The sequence below is a fragment of the Cyclopterus lumpus genome, chromosome 3, assembly GCF_009769545.1.
Source record: "Cyclopterus lumpus isolate fCycLum1 chromosome 3, fCycLum1.pri, whole genome shotgun sequence".
Classification (NCBI taxonomy): Eukaryota; Metazoa; Chordata; class Actinopteri; order Perciformes; family Cyclopteridae; genus Cyclopterus; species Cyclopterus lumpus.
In genome coordinates this window covers 17,817,211-17,837,032 of record NC_046968.1, presented here as the reverse complement: position 1 = coordinate 17,837,032, position 19,822 = coordinate 17,817,211, and the positions used below count along the sequence as shown (strand labels likewise).

At 37.9% G+C, this 19,822-nt stretch overlaps 1 protein-coding gene across 2 annotated transcripts; it reads right to left on the bottom strand.

The window, feature by feature from the left end:
* Window positions 1-1,011: 1,011 nt before the first annotated feature.
* Window positions 1,012-19,812, bottom strand: tspan15 (tetraspanin 15). Of its 2 annotated transcripts, none has more exons than XM_034529400.1 (8): window positions 19,662-19,812; window positions 14,674-14,859; window positions 13,100-13,174; window positions 10,567-10,662; window positions 4,783-4,899; window positions 2,411-2,461; window positions 2,014-2,130; window positions 1,012-1,659 (listed from the first exon to the last, which is right to left on the bottom strand). In XM_034529400.1, exons 1-8 carry the CDS (start codon window positions 19,749-19,751, stop codon window positions 1,498-1,500), a joined length of 894 nt encoding a protein of 297 aa, XP_034385291.1. In that variant the 5' UTR covers window positions 19,752-19,812; the 3' UTR covers window positions 1,012-1,497. The 2 variants fall into 2 exon arrangements, with proteins under 2 accessions (XP_034385291.1, XP_034385292.1); XM_034529401.1 differs by having other exon boundaries at window positions 19,666-19,809.
* Between the last annotated feature and the right edge of the window lie 10 nt (window positions 19,813-19,822).

Here is a 19,822-nt window from a genome sequence, read left to right as displayed (position 1 = left end):
CTATGTTGTAATTTTACTTCTACCTTTCACAAACAAATTTGAATACTGTATATTGCATGAAATATTTGGATTATGTTTGTGACTCAGGGTGAAGCATGCTCTAGAAAATACACAGTGGGATACCGTATCAGCCATCATTTATTTAACAGCTCCCCAACCCCCAAATATCCCTTTACAGAATGATCCATTCAGTGCTACAGTCAATTAAAAGATCAAGCACCAACCAGCAATAAATCATTTTATTTTCCACTCGTAACCAGCTAAAACCACTTGACAACACACTTCTTTCAATACATGTGGTTTTGTGCAACTCAATGAGATGACACTAACTTTTTAAACAGATGATGCAAATTCCCAGTAAGGCCATCCACGTACTGAATGTATGCACTCGTAGAAAGTACATGACACACAATGTGCACACAGTACATGGAATACATAGGAGTGGTGTGCCGAAGGTCCTCGCAACTACAAAATAAGATAACTTTGGATGTTCATCTGTGTATCATCTTATTCCTTTAAATTGACAGCACCGCAGAGTCTTGTGATTGTAGCTTATAGAAATAATAGTTAGAGAAAGGTCATCATTACAATCATTCAAATATTCTTTATGTCATGTAATATGTTAGCATTCATCTTATAAATCAACATAAAACTGATCATTTTGATATGTATTATTTGATATATATATTTGACTCAGGCTCTGCATGCAGGTCAGCCTCTTTCCCCTTCATGTTCTCAATTCTACCTGTAAGTTGACTGAAGATGAAGATGAAATATATTTTGGAGGTTAAGTTAAGCCTTTTCAGAAGAACATTAGGGACAATACTTGATGGACACATCATGAAGGTTCAGTTTGTTCTTGTGGTCATAATGTGCAGGGCACTGTTTCAAAGTACCAGTCCTATAAACAAATAAGGCTAAAATGGCCAGCTTCAGATGAGATAAATAGTGTATCAGCCTACAATATCTTGCATTTTAGTTGTTGACAATAGTAGTGGTTTGATGACAGGAGCTGCTTCACCGGTGGTTGGACAGAGCAATATTTCAATTGGTGGCAAAAAACAAGTAATGAATGAACACAGGTATAAACGTATACAACAAAGTCAGTGCTGTATATTGTGGTTGTGTGATTGAACTGAACAGACCAATTTTATGTAATATTCTAAAAAAAGAAGCAAAAGTGGTTGTATTGGTTTCTGCGTTTATCCCTGAGACTCTCTTGAGCACAATACAGCTAAAATATATATATAAATGAGCCATAATTTTCCATTCGTACACTGTATGTTAACACAGTAATTAATAATTAATACATCAATGGGCCCTACAAACATGTTTGTGTTGGATACATCCAAGTATACAGTAAAATTGAAGGAACACAAGATGCCCTTCTAGTCAAAGGTAGTCTCCTACAGTGGCTGCAGCAGTATCTGGATCAACTTTTAATCAACTGTGAGTGTTGACTGGAGTCCATTTGCTGCTTATTGTTTGTAATCTCCATCAGATCTCCGGCATACACCTGAACCATTTTGCCACATGGCCCTGCCTCTTGGCAACTCTTTCATTCTCATTTGAGTTCAGTAGGTCCATGTAGTGACCGTACTCACTGATGGCATCTTGAACACGAGTCATGTACAGCCAGCTGATTATCACACCAAAGAACTGGAAAAAAAGAGAAAGGGAAGCTCAGTATAAGAAGGCGGGTCACCATTGAGTGCTTCTCATTCACTTAAATAAACAGCATCTGCACAACCATTAAAAAAACAGCGTTTTGTATTCATATTGAAAATAATATTTATATTCCTAGAATAGATCCATCAAATCACATTTTGTAAATATACTGTGAAATATATCATATACCTGACTTTTTGCCAGCTGTTCAATTAAAATGTTTTCACCATTAAAGGAGAGCATATTATTATCCATAAAAGACCGAAAATTAAAAGAAAAAAAACGTTCTGATGAATGTTGACTTCATTGGTGAGTGTGAGTGTGTGTGTGTGTGTGTGTGTGTACCTGAGGCAGTAAGATCCCCAATAGCAGTCCAGCCATGATCTTGTAGTTGTCCGTCAGCCAGATGAAGAAAGCATCAGTGCAGCCTCGGATATGGATGATTTTGATCAAGTCCAAACGCTGCGAGACACAAATAGCTTGTTACTGTAATTAGTTTTCAGTTAGTTAATACACTTGGTTATTAAGTTGCATTGCAAGTTTAGTCAATTATATGCATCCAAGACCAGCACCACATCATTCAACATTGTGACTAATAATCTTACATTTCAAAATAAACATGTCATGATTCACTTTATAAAATAACTGAAGATGATCTCTACAATATCCTGGACCTGTAGGGCCACTAAATATAAAAAACTGACATTAAAGAAGTCATGAAAGTCAATCTTTGAGATCTTACCTCATATTCCAACACCTTGTACCCACACATAGTGTTGGCCACTTCATTAGGCTGGAGAGAAGAGATGAAGTTAAGAGGTAGAAACAGTATGTTAGATACACACAGAAGTCTGTGAAGAGGAATCCACAACAGATAGAAAAAGGCAAGTTTGTAGACAACCTTTAACATTAGTGATAAAAACATAAAAAAGACCCACAATTACACACTTGGTAACTACCTCATGCACACACTAAAGACAGTCCTGAACCACAAGACTGCTGAAGACGTCACCAGAGACGCAAGTGTGTGTGTGTGTGTGGGGGACATTGAACTGCACATTGACCACAAAACATTTTATTGTAATGTGTGTGTGTGTGTGTACAAACTAAAATGTGTAAATGCGAGCATGTCCCTCATGACTGAGCTTGTGGTTTTCCATATTCAAATATTCAGATGGATTCATATATTCAAATGAGATGAGACAAACTGCCAATCTCTCGTGGCCGTCTGGCAGAGGAAGAAAAGGGCTGCTAAAATGTGAATGTTGACTTTTTAAGCTAGTTTGTGTGAGAAGAAACACGATGCTCGATCAGGTTGGAGGTAATTGCGGCTTTGTGTTAATATGAACATACAGGCCTGCAATCAAAGATACATCCATCCATCCATTTTTACCTTACATTTGAACCAAATAGATTACATTCCAGGAAATGGCAAAATTATATCCAACTGAGTTCTTTGTTATAATGTATATTGTAATGCCTCTAGAGTTTCCCTGATGATATCTCTTCCGGTTAATGTCGCCTGGTACTTAACACGTCCAAGAATTATTCTAAATGCATCTCAATAACTGTACTTCTAGTTTGTTTCTAGGGCAACAGTTCTCAATCTGACAATCTGAGCTTTTATCACCTGCCATGTGTCGTCTCTGGCACACTTTTCTTATTCTTCATTTAAACACATGTCAAATTGAATTAATTAATTCTTAAAAGAGCCTAATCATATTGATGATAATGACAGACCATAAACCATAGTGACAGTGGCTTCAGCTGTTGCCGAGCATCGTCTTTTAACAGTTCTGGAAAGAAAATACACAATTCTGAATACAGCAACAAACCAAATTGAGAATAAATCAATTATTATTTTATAATTCTATCATATATAATAGACGAGTATAAAGCAGCAGTAGTTTTATGAGTCCAGTAATGAGACGCAGTCCATCAAACTGTTGTCTATCTCAGTAAAAAGTGTGTTTGTTCTCTCTTTCCTTGTAAACTCTCGGGAGTGTAGGTGTAGAAATTATACGGTGCACACATGCTGTTTTGTGCAGGAGAAAATTGCCTGCTCGCCTGTCTGGCATGAAAAAGGCTTAATCACCATTATAAAAGGTAATGAGAAGTATTTTAAAACATAACTCCACACTATTACAGCTATTATTGTAACGATATACAAACTGTTCAGGGATTCACCATAAATAGAGAGTCACAAACAAGAGAATGTTTGCTGTTGGCAATCAGTTCTAGGTAATGTTAAAGATGATAGGATCTAACGCTGATCTTCGAAACTAATTAACACTGAGGGGTCTTTCTCAGCTCAGGGTGGTACTGCCAGTTATAGTTAGCAGGGATTGAAAGGAAATTCTGATGTTTCCAGCATTTAACATACTAGAACATTTTATGGTACGCACATTTTTAAAGCAATGGCGAACCTCAGATACATTTTGTGCGTCCCCTGAACGTGACATGAAATGCATGCAGAATATCTTAGCAACAAGTGGCACTTATTGCATTACTCATTCTGTCATCAATGCTAGTGCTGTGAGCTAACAGGAGTGATTTTGATGTACAACTCAGTTTAAAGTGAACATGAGATGGAAAAAGCCACCACGGGAAAAAAAAGGGGATTTCAGGAACAATTATAAATCTTTTAGCTGCTGGGAAAATCTTAAAGTTGAAAAAGTAAATTATTGGTTTTGGAAGTACTTTGTTTTATTAGGTATATTCTTCCTGTATGGCCAGTCCTATCTCTATCAGATGCTAGCTCCCTGAAATGGCCCATAATGAGATGAGGACAGTGCCTGTAAACCATTTGAGCTTATGACGGAACTGCTTTTTGTTTTATATTTTGTGGTGGTGTATGTTATATACAGAACAAAATCAGACAGAAACAAACTGCAATACATCTTTCTTTGAGAAGAATTTCTACAACTTCATGAAATATGCCACAAACTAATTTTCAACGCATACAAATCATGGCACCGGTGACCGTATTAGGAGCAGTAGTGCACAGGGGTAGAAATGGTGGTAATATTACCTGATGCAACAGGAAACCCATAACAGACCGCCAGTATAACAGTTTATACGGCACTAAAAGTAATGAAAAAAAACTATACCCACCTTAGTAGTAATGCAGCAGGTATATGGGACACCGCAGGCCGATGGACTAGTTGCAGAACAGTTGTGGTACATGTTGACCGACCAGTCTGTATACTCTTGACCTCCACAACACTTAAACTGCCACAGATAAGAAAGATGGCGGAAATTGGAAGGAGGAGGAAAGACAAAAAGCAAGCGATTAGGAGAGTGATGGGAGAGGATATCAGTAGAATAAGAGATAAAGAGAGTGGCATAGATGAGGGAGAGAAAAAAACAATTAAAAAAGTAAACAACTTGATAAACAACCTTTTCTCTGACGCTTGTAATGCCACAAACATTTTGGGATGAAATGAGCCATAATTAACAACAATTTGCATGTAATTATGGGACTGTTTTATATATGCATGTCTCTCTATTTTTCTAACTTTGCCACAATAAGTGTAAAGCTGGTAGTAGGGCTTGGCAATATAGTTGAAATTAATATTATGATACTATAAATTTTTTTTATATTATATCACAATATTATGTTAACTTTTTTCTGATGTCTCAATCAATCACAAACCAGAGTTAAAACTCTGAACCATCAATGTGGACGACATAAACAAAAATACATAAAAAAAAAAGATTACATAGAAATAAATCAATGCCGTTGCAATTCAAGAACCTAAAGCTCTATTTGTCCTCTCACTCACGTTAGAAATTATTATTATTAATTAAAATCAAAAAATTCATATTGTGACATCTTTCTTCTAAAAAGCCTCTGCTACCTATCCAGTCAGTGTCTGACAGCAGCCGCCTCACAGACTGAACTGTTTTCTCCTGAATCGTTAACACTTACATGCTCATAATAGTGTGACACCAATTCAGCCATTACTAATAAACCCTGAAGAAAAGAAAATATTATTACTTAACGGGGACAAAACCAACAAGCTTTGATAATAAATCTAGAGCACATTAATAATTGGTTTTGGCTGAGACCTCTTAAGTCAGATTGATATAAGGCTTCAAAAATCTTCCTTATCAGAGTGTTACATGGTTTGAAGGGTGTTTAGGCGACCCCACTGCAGGGCATCCACGCTGATGAAAATATTCATTTAATAACCAACAAAATATAACATTATCATCGCAGCAGAAGAAAAGGTGTAACAAATAATGAAAAGTGTATTTTCTAGCATAGATATGACCAAATGTGTGAGGACTAAATGCTTTACAAAATTGTAATAAAAGAATTGACTACCCCAGTTGTTTGCACACAAAATGGATTACATCAAGTCCTGTAATGCCTCCATTCAGTAAATTATATTTGAGTGATACTTTCACCTGGTAGCTGTGGCTGCACAGATACCCTCAGAGCGTTAACACACCTGAAACCACACTAGCTCTGCTTTGTAGTCAGTAAGACAAATAGTTTATTGGGGAGTCAGAAAGACAGTAAGAGAGAGAACAAATAGGACAAAAGGTCAGACAGTAAGAGAGGAGACAAGAGATGAAGAGACAGATTGAATAAATGAATACATATGAAGCTGCTCTTTGCCAGGAAGTGTGATCAGCATGCTGACATTATACAAGTGTGCCAGGAAGTTACTCCCTCTTCTCGTTGGCGTGGCTCCACAGAGCGCCAATTATCCAGCAGCGGGTCAAGGGTCACAGGAAGGCAAAGCAATTGTGATGTGATTAATGTCTGCAAGTGTCAGGTTTAAGTTAACTTCTGGCTGAGTAACGAGTTTAGTAAATACATTCCAAAAGCTTCTGCAGGAAATCTTTGGGAACATTGTTCAGGAGGTTTTGTGTCTTCACGAGACAAACCGAAGAGAGGAAGAGACTATAGCGACTCTCTTCGTCACTTTCAGATTCATGACTGGATCACACATCAATTTGTTTACTGTAGTTACAGTATAATACAACACAAATTATACAAATAACATGCTTTGTATTCATCTCCGTCTCAATCAAATACTCTCTGTTCAATCCCAATCTGGTGTCATGATGAACCCCACTTTATTCTTCATTTTCCGGTAGTTTTCTAGTTTTTCACTGTTGGATGGCAATTACTCTGAGACAGTAATGAGAGTCAGTTGTGTCTGAAGCAGTGACTAACTGCCTACCTGACTGATGAAGGTGGTTCACTGGCTGACTGAGTGACTAACTGGGTGGCTAATTGAACAGCTGCTCAAAGTGTGGGTGCTCACTGCATTCAATTGCATTTAATTAATACTATGATGGCATCCATGCAGAAATGTGCCAGATTGGCACTGCAGTGCTCAATAAGAACAAATATAGCATATATGCACTTTTGCCTGTCATGGTTCTCAGTTAAAATTAAACTCCACTATAGCCACTATATACATTTTGTTTTTAATCAGACACCTGAATATTTCTTCAACTAAGTACAAAACACATGCAACAGACATAACCACCACACAAGGAATGCTAACTCAAGTCACTTGATACCTTCAACCCCAAGAACAAAATCTCCTTAAATGCATGTTACCATTCAATAATAGCTTGGAACTCACTACCTCCTCATTTAAAAGGCTCACCTCAGGCCACTGACCAGATGACTAGAGCTCCATAATGCACCATGTATATGGTTGGTTCTGATACTACACATCCTAGTCTCTGACTGTACTGGCTGTATTTTAACTATTGTGACTGTACTGTTTTAACTGTTTTACGTCATGTATTGTATTTTTTAAGTTTAGTCCTTTCTGTGGACCCCAGAAAGATTAGCAGCCACCAAGGCGTCAGCCAATGTGAATCCATGAAATAAACAATAAACATTCATATCATGATTGCACAGATGGCATTGTGTTGTTAAACAAATTAAAGTTTGTTGTTTGATAGTCTGGACTCCTTACTCACGACTGACCTTCCATTCTTAGCTAAATACTTGATAGTCATGGACGTCTTGATGTGAACCACAAAATTCTGATGCGATGGCTGTGACAACACAGCACGCTGTGACTGCAGTGTGAACTCTGAGACATTTGAGCTGTGTGGTGTTTATGTGGTGGCTTTCTTGAGTTGCTTGGATTCCCTCTGATGAAAATGGCAGCTTCTTGCTATAACACTGCAGCACCTAATATTATTACTCTTTTGATTAATGTGAGCAGTTTATGCAAATTGTGAAAGCAAAAATGGCCTTCACTCTCTTTCCCGGTGTTCAAGACACATCTATTAGTAGTAAATGTCACATTTACATTAGAATACGCAACAGAAAGGTCAGCTTGAAATTCACTTTATACAGGATATAATAGGACCTGCCACGAAACCATACATTTATGTAATTGCTCTAGGATGAGATGTTTGCTATTTAGAGCTTAGCAATTGTACTACTGGAACAAAGAGCTTAACAACTGAAAATCACCGTGGGTTTATATGTCTGTTATACATCTGAACGCATCTGAAGGCAGAAGGTTTCAAACGTGCTCAGAAAGGCTCCACTCGAAGGCGATCATAAATTCTAAAGATTGGTGAGATGAACACACTCTCTCAATCAGTCGCTCCTCAGAGGCATTCATGTTGCGATTCAAGTGATGAAATTATTGGGAAAAATACAACAAGTTTAAATCCTGCCTACTTTCCCCTTCTGCACACCTGGCTAACTCCTGCATTAGGACGAGGTGCTTGTCAGATTGTCAATTAAGGAAAGTTTCACGCTCCAGGTTGCTTGATTGGCATTTTGTTGAGACCAATATCAATGAGACGTAATGGATGATAACACTCATCCTCTGAGTCATTTGTTTTTTTTCTGTCTGCATCTGTTTGTTTTCCTAAATGAAGTGAAATCGACACAAGAGGAGAACTGGCTGGATGAGAAATGCTTTGTTGACAAGTGGAGCGATTGCAGAAGTAGAGGCTAACTGACCCAGGTTCAGTTAAAGCCTGCGTCCTTTTCTTGTTAGTGGCAACCAAGGTATGTTGTAGCATATTAGAAGCTGTTATAGCCAAAAGGCTTAGTAGCAATTACATTACATTACATGCCATTTAGCTGACGCTTTTATCCAAAACGACTTACAATAAGTGCATTAAACCATGAGTCAAAACTCAGAACAACAAGAATCAAGCAAGTACAATTTCTTCAATAAAGTTAAACTACAAAGTGCTATCAGTAAGAGCCATTTAAGTGCTACTAAAGTGCTACTACGGCGCTGCCTTCCCTATTCAAGGTATAGTCGAAAAATATGTGTTTTTAGTTTGCAACGGAAGATGTAGAGACTTTCTGCTGTCCTGATGTCAATGGGGAGCACGTTCCACCATTGAGGAGCCAGGACAGTGAACCGTCGTGACTTCGTAGAGTGTTTAGCTCGAAGTGACGGAGCTACAAGCCGATTGGCAGAAGCAGAGTGAAGTGAACGGGCTGGGGTGTACGGTTTGACCATGTCCTGGATGTAGACCGGACCCGATCTGTTCGCAGCACGGTACGCAAGTACCAATGTTTTGAAGCGGATGCGGGCGGCCACCGCTAACCAGTGAAGGTCGTGGAGGAGCGGAGTAGTGTGGGTACATTTCGGGAGGTTGAAGACCAGTCGAGCAGCTGCATTCTGGATGAGCTGCAGAGGTCGAATGGCATTAGCAGGTAGACCTGCCAGGAGGGAGTTACAGTAGTCTAGCCGTGAGATGACCAGAGCCTGGACCAGAACCTGTGCCGCATTCTGAGAGAGAAGAGGTCGTATTCTCCTGATGTTGTACAGCATGTACCTACAGGACCGTGTTATTGCGGTAATGTTGGCAGTCAGGGAGAGTTGACTGTCGAGTGTCACACCGAGGTCCCTGGCAGTCGGATTCGGGGCCAACACTGAGTTGTTGAAGTTAAGTTACAGAAATTGTCAAACTTAGCCCCTTCCAAATTCTCATTGGTCGAACAATTGCTGTTTTTTCAATAGATTAGTAATATTAGGAGAAAAGCACTATTTAATCTGTTATATCGACCAATCAGTTTAAGATTCTGTAGAATTTTGTCCACGTCCTCCAGGAAAACACTTAAAACTCTCCTATTATGCGAGACATTTAAGTGTTTTTTTAAGCTGGTTGGCTTTCCTTAAACTGGAGCCAACCAGCAGCTTTACACCGTGACAGGAAAAATATACTCTGAAAAAAGATTCACGTTGCTGCTGCCAAATGGTTTTCTACCATCACTGCGGCACTGTTTGTTGGGCTATACCCAAAGCTGTCAATTGAACCCTGGTGCAGACCAAACAACCAAACCCAGACTGCTTAAAAAGGTGGGTCTCTGGTGTGGTCTGTTTGTGGTGTGAAAGTAATGTCTATTAAATCTATATTACATCTCAAAAACACATACATAGAATCTGTAGACAAAATGTTGGTATCGCAAGCATTTTGGGTTTCCGTTTGTATTGACTAATCATGTTCGAGCAGGCTTTGGTTCACTGCAGGTAATTAGGAGAGCAAAGAGGCAAAGGGCATTTGTCTGACGGTGATTTAGCTTTTTATTAGTTTAATATTGGCTTGTAAACTGGCTTATTTGTGAAACTTCTGGTTGTACATGCTGTCTCTCAACTCCAGTCTTGCATCCTCCCAGAGGATTTTCTGTTGTCCGACCAATAGCCGATAGCTTTCAAGATTGTGTGTGAAAGCAAACGAACCAAGAATTTTATCAGATAATTAATTTTTCAAAAGCTGAATTACTAATAATTCAATCTGCTGATCATGAAATATGTTACGGAAGCAATCGTATAATTGATCTATATAAATGGCCATGTATATACCATTTGGTAACCCATACGCATTATGACAAATTTAAAAAGCTCACATGAAAGAAAATATCCAGTGACATAACCTTACCCTCTTCTGGACAAAGTCCATGATGTTTTTGAAGTCCAGGTCATCATAGTAGTTCACTATGCCTTTTCGGATGTTCTTGTTTAGCAAACCCAAAGTCTGTAAGAGGGAGAAACAAACAAAAGAGACAGTTTGTGTGTGTTAATGGGATAAAGGATGTCATGTTACCACATTTGTTTCGTTTCCACAACACAGCTGATCTTAAATCAATGCATCCGAAAGGCAGCTCTGCAGAGGAAATGCTGTCACAGTCAAGGTGACTGATCCACTGAACTGGAATATTAAAATATGACCGTTTGACAGCTCACATCTGTCAGTCACAATCTGGTGCAGCAGGGTCACGTCAGGTTAATGCATTAGTCTTTTTGGACACTACAATAAATATTTGAAACTCCACTAAGTATGTTCATGAAGAGCTTTTCTTTTAGGGAACTAATCGTTTCTTCCACTAATTCTACTTCACTCTTTGTTTGGGATACATTAGTCTTATTTATACTTCATAAAGAGGGGTTGGGCTATTTACTCCAGTCAGGCCCGTCGATGCTCCGTCATTTCTCTCTTTTAACAACCATAAAGGCTTGAGACTTCTCCCCTTACGAGAATCTCAGAGATTAAAAATAAATTAATTGAAAGGCTCAGTGCCTTTCAATTAATTTATTTTCCTCGTTCCCTGAACATATCAGGTCTCACAGTGTATAGGGCCAAGGCCGCCATATTTAAATCACATTACAATAATTCCTTTTGAGAACTGGACCATTACTAAATAACGCGCTACGAGCTCATATGTCATTAGAATTGTGAACGTGTTCATGAAAATGAGGTGTCGGAGACAAACAGCCATCTTTCATAAATTCTACTTCTTGAGGAAATAACTGAAATCTTATTCAAATGCACTGCAATAACTTTCTTATCTCAATGTAAATGAGATTAAAAAGAACAGTAAAATAAAGAAACTCAGATTGTAATATATTTGAAAATAATTGCCATTAACACACTGAAATGTACAATCATTATGTAGATTTTTTTTTTTTTACAAACTGGCATGGACATTAAAATGCACCACACAATATTATTGAAAAAAGTCATGTAAATGAGATGATTGAGAGCATTAAAAAGTGGAAACAAGACTCAACCGTTTCCCCACAGAGCCACATTAAGATATTCACCATTGGCAAGAAGACAGATAATAAATGTAATGAACATCTCAGTAGTGGACTGTCATAATTATACCCATTCAGGTCTGTAATCATGGATCATGATCACATGGTCACATGATCACATTAGCACTTCCTCAACTCTCAAGAGGTTTTTTTTAACTCAGTTAACTCGATCTACATGTAAATGAGATGCAATTATGTTCACTACTTCTTCAAATTACTTTCATAAAATCCCACAAATTCAATTACCTGATTTCCCTTCCTATAAATAATCTACATAAGTAGGTCAGCACATTGTAGGCACAGTAAGTATTTCTTACGTGCTTGCTAATGTTTATGGCAGCTGATGATAAACATATAATACTGAAATGGTGTATTGAGAATTTTGGTGGCAAAGTTTGAAGTAAATGACAGTAAGTTAGAGTCTGTATCACTCATGTTTGTTGTTTTTTGCTTTTCAATAAAAGTTTAATTATATTATATTATATTATATTATTATAATGAGAATATTTAGACGTGGAAGATGGTCATTTTAAAACGTTGAATGAATTAATAACGTCCGGTCTTTACATGTCAGGTCTCTAGGTCACGTTGAAGTCTATCCTTCTTGGCTATTTTTCTACAAGGCATTTTTCATGACTGCAACCAGAGGAAGCTGCTCGTCTAGTCACCACTTCATAAAAACAACCGATCACGCGGTTTATGAATGCATGGAAACGTTATTGGATTTTATTGCAGGGAGAGAAAATTTGATAAAAAAACTAGACAGAGATAGTCAGTAATACATTGGGAGAAACAAAGAAAGGATATAAGAAAAAGGTATTAGAAGTGAAATAGAGAAAGAGAAGAAAGGAAGATACAGAAACACCAAAACAAGTCAGGGAAGCAGAACGTTTCATCAGCATACTGATATCATTAAAATGATAATCATATCTCCTATTTAAACAGATCAATTCTGATTATACTGTCCCTGGGCAATTCCTGACTAGAAATTTCAATGTGGTCTCAGTGAAGTCTCCTTTTAATAACAGATATTATAGGATATAAATTAATTAACCTGCATTGTTTCTGCATTTGGTTTTGATGAATAAAAATCATCTTGACATTACATTACTGTATCATGGCTCATTTATTAGTATTACATTGTGCAGTTAAAAGATGCATGCAGTGTTTGGTGCATGTCAATCATACCAAGGTCAACCAAAAGCTATATTAAACAATTAAAATCCAATTAATTTCATCTTGGTTTGTATTATTTCCTCATGATAAACGTTCTTTCAATAACAGTTTATTGCTGCATGAAGTGTTGGTTGTTAACCAGTTCCCCCACTCTGCGTTTCTAAATGTCAGGTTATTGATCAACACCGTGGACGGCTCACCTGATGGCGGAACCCCAGTGACAATATTCCTCCAAGCAGCTCCAGGATCAGACACACAGCCAGAGTGTACATGAACTGTCACCAAACGGACAAGAGAAAGGAAGAGTCATTATACACTTACGCACTTCCAATTTCAATAATCATTTTTTGATCAGTTATTAAAGTAATCAACAATTTTAGATACAATGAAATCAGGTTTTTCACTACTGCCACAAACAGCTGTATTTGTTTAGTCCTGCATAGTCGTGCTCCCATGCACAATGTTAACTGCTGTTTAACATGACATTACTGTTGGAGGCAAAAAATAAACAAGCTATACCTGTAAAAACAATTAATAATCATATTAACCTGTGTACCATCAAAATGCACTTCAGGATATTATTGAAGGAAATCATTTAAGACACGCCATAATTATGTTTAATGGTCATGATTATCATTAAAGTTGAATTAATGCCTCATGTGTGTTTGCCTCCGCCAACCAGTCATGTTGCTGTCTACATCCATGTCTGTCCAAAATGTGTGCACTTCATCATTTTATCTTATAAGACATTTGTGTGACGTTGTCATAATTTGCATGTGAATGATTGAGTTACAAACGTGTTTCGTGAGGTCACAGTGACCTTCGACCACCAAATTCTAATCAGTTCGACCTTGAGTGCAAGTGGATGTTGTTCCAAATTTGAAGAAATTTGCTCAAGGCTTTTTGAGATATCACGTTCACTAGAGTGGGCGAACGGACAACATGAAGAAATAATGTCTCGGCCCACAGCTGTCGTGGAGGCATAAAAAAAGACAAATTGCCAAGTTTATGTACCTAAAATCACAAACGCAAAGACAAAAAAAGACAACGTTTTTAGAGTAGATTATTTTTAGAAGAGAAATCAGGTAATGGTTTCTTGTTATGATCCTCTAACACACATAACTGCATGAACTTGCTTTATATTTGCATCTAAACGAGTAGCTGCTAAACATCATAGCTGCTAAATATGGTATGTGCCTGCTGTGGCTGGAATTAGTATAGCTAGTAGTTCAATCATGCTGTATTACCAACAACAAGCATCACTGATTATCATTTATATTCAAACGAGGAGGAATGCCACTTATAGTGCACCTAACACCATTTACGGTCTAACTACAGGAACAGAGCAGAACTCACTGTAGAACCCCAGTCACACTCAACGTCCCTAACATTTCAGAAAAATGCATCAACATGAGACTTGGGTCCATGAGCACATCACCCTGTTTACCAGTTGGCTGCACCTAATGCCCACATCTCTCACCTGAAAACATATTAAATCTCAATAAAAGTGACATATTAACAGCTTTTAGCTTGGCTCAAAATCTCACAAGCTAACGCTGCATACTCTAATACTGCTAATGAAGTATACATTTGGCCATTTCTCATGTCCACAGAATCCACATATTATGCTTTTTGAATGCATTACATACTTTTACACAATTAAAGCATGCATTGTTCTCAAAGTGTTATAAAACAAAGAATAAAAGCATCCAGGCAGCAACTTTACTTTAAAAAAAAAGAAGATAAAATACTTGGTTCTCAGTACACCACTCACCACTTTCAGGAGGGTTAGATTATCCCTCAGTGAACCCAAGACTCCAATGAGTGAAACAATAAACATGATGATTCCCAGGAGGATCAGGATTATAGCGGGGGCCAAAAACACTCCCTCCAACGTCTTGTAGCGTTGTCTCTCCACCTCAGCATAGATGCCAATGCCCAGGATAAAGCCACCTATCAACTGGAAACAAAACAAAAAGCAGTAAGGATGGGTTACTCGTCATCAGCTTGAACAAGTAGTCATCCGATTAATATAATTTCAGCCGATTTAAATATGACTAAAGGAAGAAAACACTCTTTATGATTTACTTTGATTAGATGCTACTTTTACAGCTGGGGATGTGAGTAGTGTGTATAAAGAACCCATGGCAGTTCTTGAAATAGTTATAAAATGGTATTTATTGGTTTTGTGTACAATGACACTAACTGTCGCTCTTACAATACCTTACGAAACGAAAGTTAGTCTCAGGCAAAAAACAGTTAGGTTTAGGAAAACCGTCATGAACGTTCGGTTTAGGCCTTTGAGCCTGCAACTAAAAACATCTAAACTCTCTACACCACAACCATGGAGCTACATACGTATTTAACTAACTGAAGGATATATCACATCAAAACTCATTTACATAGAAATTAAAATAGTTAATTTGATCCTTCCTCAAAAGGTCAGTTTAATTAGATTAGAATAAACCTTCATTTAAGGACCACCGAATGTAATAATTGTGTCGCACTGACCTTGTTAACACTAACAAGACAGATTGAGACAGAGGCTTGATTCTCCAGTCAAATAAAAACTATCCAGTTCAGTGTTTTGTGTCTTCCTTGCCCCATCTCCAGTGTGACATTAGCATACATCAAAGCATCTGGATGCAGATAATTATGCCACGGCAACTTCACAGCCTACGAGGGACATCATGAGAGTCCGTAAAAGCTTAAAAGGGGCAGTTATGCCACATTACAGCCCCAATATTATCACTGTGAACAGAATTGCTTTTTACTAAAGACAATAGATTAGATGATGATTGCATCATTGATAAAACATCAATCTGCAGCAAGTGACATGCTGTCTGCTAAAATGCTGTTGAGTCCTATGTGAAGCCCTTTATCAACAGACGCTGCAATCATACACTCAAGTTTCCGCTTGCTTCATTGACTATCGTGGATGATGACTGTGTTACTATTCTTGATCTGAACGGAGTCACGAGGGCCGAAATGTTAACTGTCAAAAAAGAAAGATTCTGGAGAAGAAGGATGTTTGTGAAAGCTTTGTCTTCTACCTGTTAATATATACTATACATTTAAATAAAAACTGAATAGATGACAACAAAGTAAAATGACTAAGTGTTTTCCTACAATGAGCTCCGGGCAAATCTAAATTTAAAAAGGCCAATTACATTACACAGATTCAATTACAGCCAAATGGCACATGAGCCAATGTAGGACTGTAATGTGATCAGACAGCCAAACACCAATGACCCATTTATAGCACTGCAACTTAAATTATCCTTGTATCCAGAGAGGGGCGAGAAACTCTTAAATTTGAAACATCCGCCTTTCATTTACAAACACACGTCTAAAAATGCACCTGTAAGCTGTTAAACACAATACATCACTCACACACGATAACAGGAAAAAACACTTTATTCAAATGAAAACTGGTATCTAACAAATTCCGACTTATGATAATATTTTAAGCACAAAAGTAGAATTGGCATTCTAAAATGTGCTAATTAACATTAGCAAACACGTTGGTGAAGAAGAGGAGAGGAGGAAGGAGAGGTGTTTATACATTTGTAGTCATCTGAAAGTTCTGAAGGTCCAGGCTCTGTTTATAATCCACCATAATGTATTTTCCTTACATGTCCCTGCTTGCTGTCTGTTATGAAATCTCGCTGCTGGCTCACTTAAATTCAGCCAAGGGGGGGACTTTGAGCCATAAACAAAGCCACTTTAAATTTCTGCAGATGACTGTGACAATATCAGGGCATCAGGCCAAGGTTAAGTTGTATTATATAACCGACTACACTCTCCTACAACAATGCCACAGTGCCATTAGTGAGCTCGACTCACTTCTATGGGGCATACAGTCGGTGGTGCTGATACTCAGATGAAGCTCTGAAAGCAACCAGGCTAAAACCAGGCTAAAAGCTGCAGACATGAGACAAACATCTGGACACATGACCCCTAATGGGAGGGGGGGGGGGGGGTTAAGACAGAAAATAGACACGGTTGTCTCAATACATGTTGTAGGACAACAATGCATCTTGGACTTCTCTGAAGACAAACACTGTGATTTTCACATGAAGCAAACAAGGACATGTCATTTGTAATGATTCTCTCACACAACTGTTTTTTTTCAGTCAGTAAGGTGCAATTACAACTGTTGAGCAGGAAAAAGTCTGACTTTAAAACATGACCGTTGAAATATTAATTTGAGTGTTTCATGCTTTGTTTTAGTTTTGGTTTTAGTCTTTGTTAGCTGCACAACCTTTGATCGTTCAGTATAAGGCTGGATTTGATGAAGTCATTGACCTTTTACAACGTATATTTCACACAGTGAACAATAAAAAACTCCTGTATTGTTCCTTCAATATATGCAGTTTTGCTTGGCTGTTTGTCATTTAATAATAAAAAAGTCGAAAAGCATGACAGTAAGAGCTAATTATACTCTTACATATGACTTTTTAGGTAGTTTAAAAAATCTGTTGATTAATGAGAAAGCAAAGGTCTGAGGTTGAAACCATGTCACGAAAACGTGTATGGTAGAAGTACTGTGTGTGCATATTACAGAACTTGGCCACTGCTGTCCATAAAACTGCCTGCTGTATCGGCATTTGTTGTTTTCATCACTAATAACAAGACAAGTGGGAACAACATGCAGTCAATTAAAAATAAGTTTCAATTACTATCAACACTTGTTTCATCAAACATTATGGCACAAAGCTGTTGATGTTGATGTTGATTTTAATAAAAGAGCAACAGCTTTTAATGCAGTGTGTATATTTGGTACTGTCAACGTTTCCTGGAGGAATATGACCCAGAATACTCTTTATTCTTGACTGTATCACGCTTAGATTAGCCACATTCCTCAGAGACGGCGTCTGGTGAGAATATCTCTCTACCATCATGACTGAATCAACAAGCTGTGTGAGCAAAGTAAATATAAACTTGTTAATCTGATTCACCTTTCCTATCAAGGCGGCATTCATTCTCCATAATAAACCCATTACTGACTCCATCTGCCTCCCCATCCCACTCTCTGGCCCCCTTTCTGTCCATGAATAAACGTTTCAGAAATGTACCATGGAGAAAACTAATAACTGATTTTCTTTCTATAGTAAGTGTTATGTCACTCAGCCATCTGTCTGCGCAAATATACAATCTGTCAGGTTTTGTATGACAGATGCAGGGTTTGGATGTCGCACAGAAACCTTTATTTCTTTAAAAAAAACGTTGAAACACATCATCATAAGAAGGCTGCCATCCTGATGAAAACATCCACATCGGATTTAAAAACATTACCCCTATTAATTGTCAACAATCTTGTTATCAGAAATAAACTTTAGAAATTCTGGAAACAAGAGAACTAATATTAGCCAATCAAAGGCAGAGTAAGGCTGGTCTATGCAGTTATGGGAAATAAAATAAATCAAACTACTGTAAACTACAGGCCACGCAACTACTAACAGCTGTGAAATAGTTCATTAAGCATGCAGATGAGAGGGCACAAGTACAGTGTACTCCTGCCATGGTCGAGATTAAAGTGCAGTTCTATAAAAATATTTAATTAGTATTTGAACAGGAGCCATTTCACTCGAGACACTTTCCTTTTTCCATTTTGTTCTCCCCTTTTCCCCATTAAACTGTCCATCTGGCAGATTTAAAAGAAAAACTCCTTTTGATCTTAATTAATACAAACCCTTTACTTTGGGAGTGTAACTGTACTTAGATTTAAAGATCAAGCATCTATTGGCAGAAATGAAATAAAATATTAATAAGTACATTTTCTTCATTGAATAACCATATGAAAGTAAGAACATTATGTTTTTGTTACCTTAGATTGAGCTGTTTATACATAGGGAGTGAGTCCTCTTCACTGAGTCCGCCATGTGTTTACAGAAACCCATGTCAGATAAGCACAACATCAGCTCTAGCAGGAGCTTTTCGCATTTTTAAATTCAGCCACTGAAGTTTGCCACAATGCACCTTTAATCATAGTAATTGTATTACTTTTTTTTTATCGCTTTGAATGTAAACCACACACTGTTCAAGTCTGATGTGTTAATGTTGTGTCTTTAAAGAAAAAGAAAGAGGAAGCCAATTAAATATTTCAAAATGTAAGTGAATATTCTGAATATCCTCAATTTGATGCCAACATGCGGATTATGTTACTTGGTAAACTGAAAAATAGACCTACAATTACTAAACCAACTCTGTCATTTAGAGCAATTGAATACTGTGATGTCACTTTCTTAAATGTTGTGAAAACATTAGTGCCTGTCAGTCATCTGGTGACTCTCACGTGACTCATGTCTGACCACAGCAGGACACGACTAAATGTGCGCAAGCGGCTTGTTGAATCTCCCAGAAAAGAAGCCTGCATACAGCCTATACTGTTCCTCTTTATCGGCTCCCTCGTTGTGTTTACCAAGTGCAGATCGGGCAGGCAAGAGCAGGGTAAAGGTGCACAGAGGAGGGCGTGGCCACATGGTAGCAGACAAACGGCTATCCAACCCAAAGCCTGTGGAATAACTCCAGAGGTACCTGTCGCTTTAAAACGGTTGATCACAACGATTTGAAAATGGGATACGTTGGGAAATGTTGAACACCGATCCCTCTCTAGCAAGAAACACCATTTATTAGTATTCCTCTCCATGGAAGTGAAACCAGTTGAACCAAACACACACCCCGTCTGTCTGCGCACGGGATATGTGTGCAAACACAGCGCACTCCTCTTCAACAAATGATTAGAATTATGTTACTCACCCACCAGATGATGGAATAAGCGAACAGGATAAATTTGAGGAAAATGTATGAGCATCGATGACAGTATCGGACATCGTCGTTGTCGGACATCGTGTCTGTCTGAGGACAGTTGATTCCTGCGATGTTTACAACTCACTTCCGCCTTGTCATCGTCACCACAC

Bases quoted from the DNA above. Each gene is read 5' to 3' on its own strand.
- tspan15 (XM_034529400.1), bottom strand. From the start codon at position 19,751: ATGTCCGACAACGACGATGTCCGATACTGTCATCGATGCTCATACATT. The intron at 10,663-13,099 runs GTGAGCCGTCCA...TCCCTCTTACAG, and splicing joins CACTGGGGTTCCGCCATCAG to ACTTTGGGTTTGCTAAACAA. The intron at 4,900-10,566 runs GTAAGGTTATGT...TATCTGTGGCAG, and splicing joins TGGACTTTGTCCAGAAGAGG to TTTAAGTGTTGTGGAGGTCA.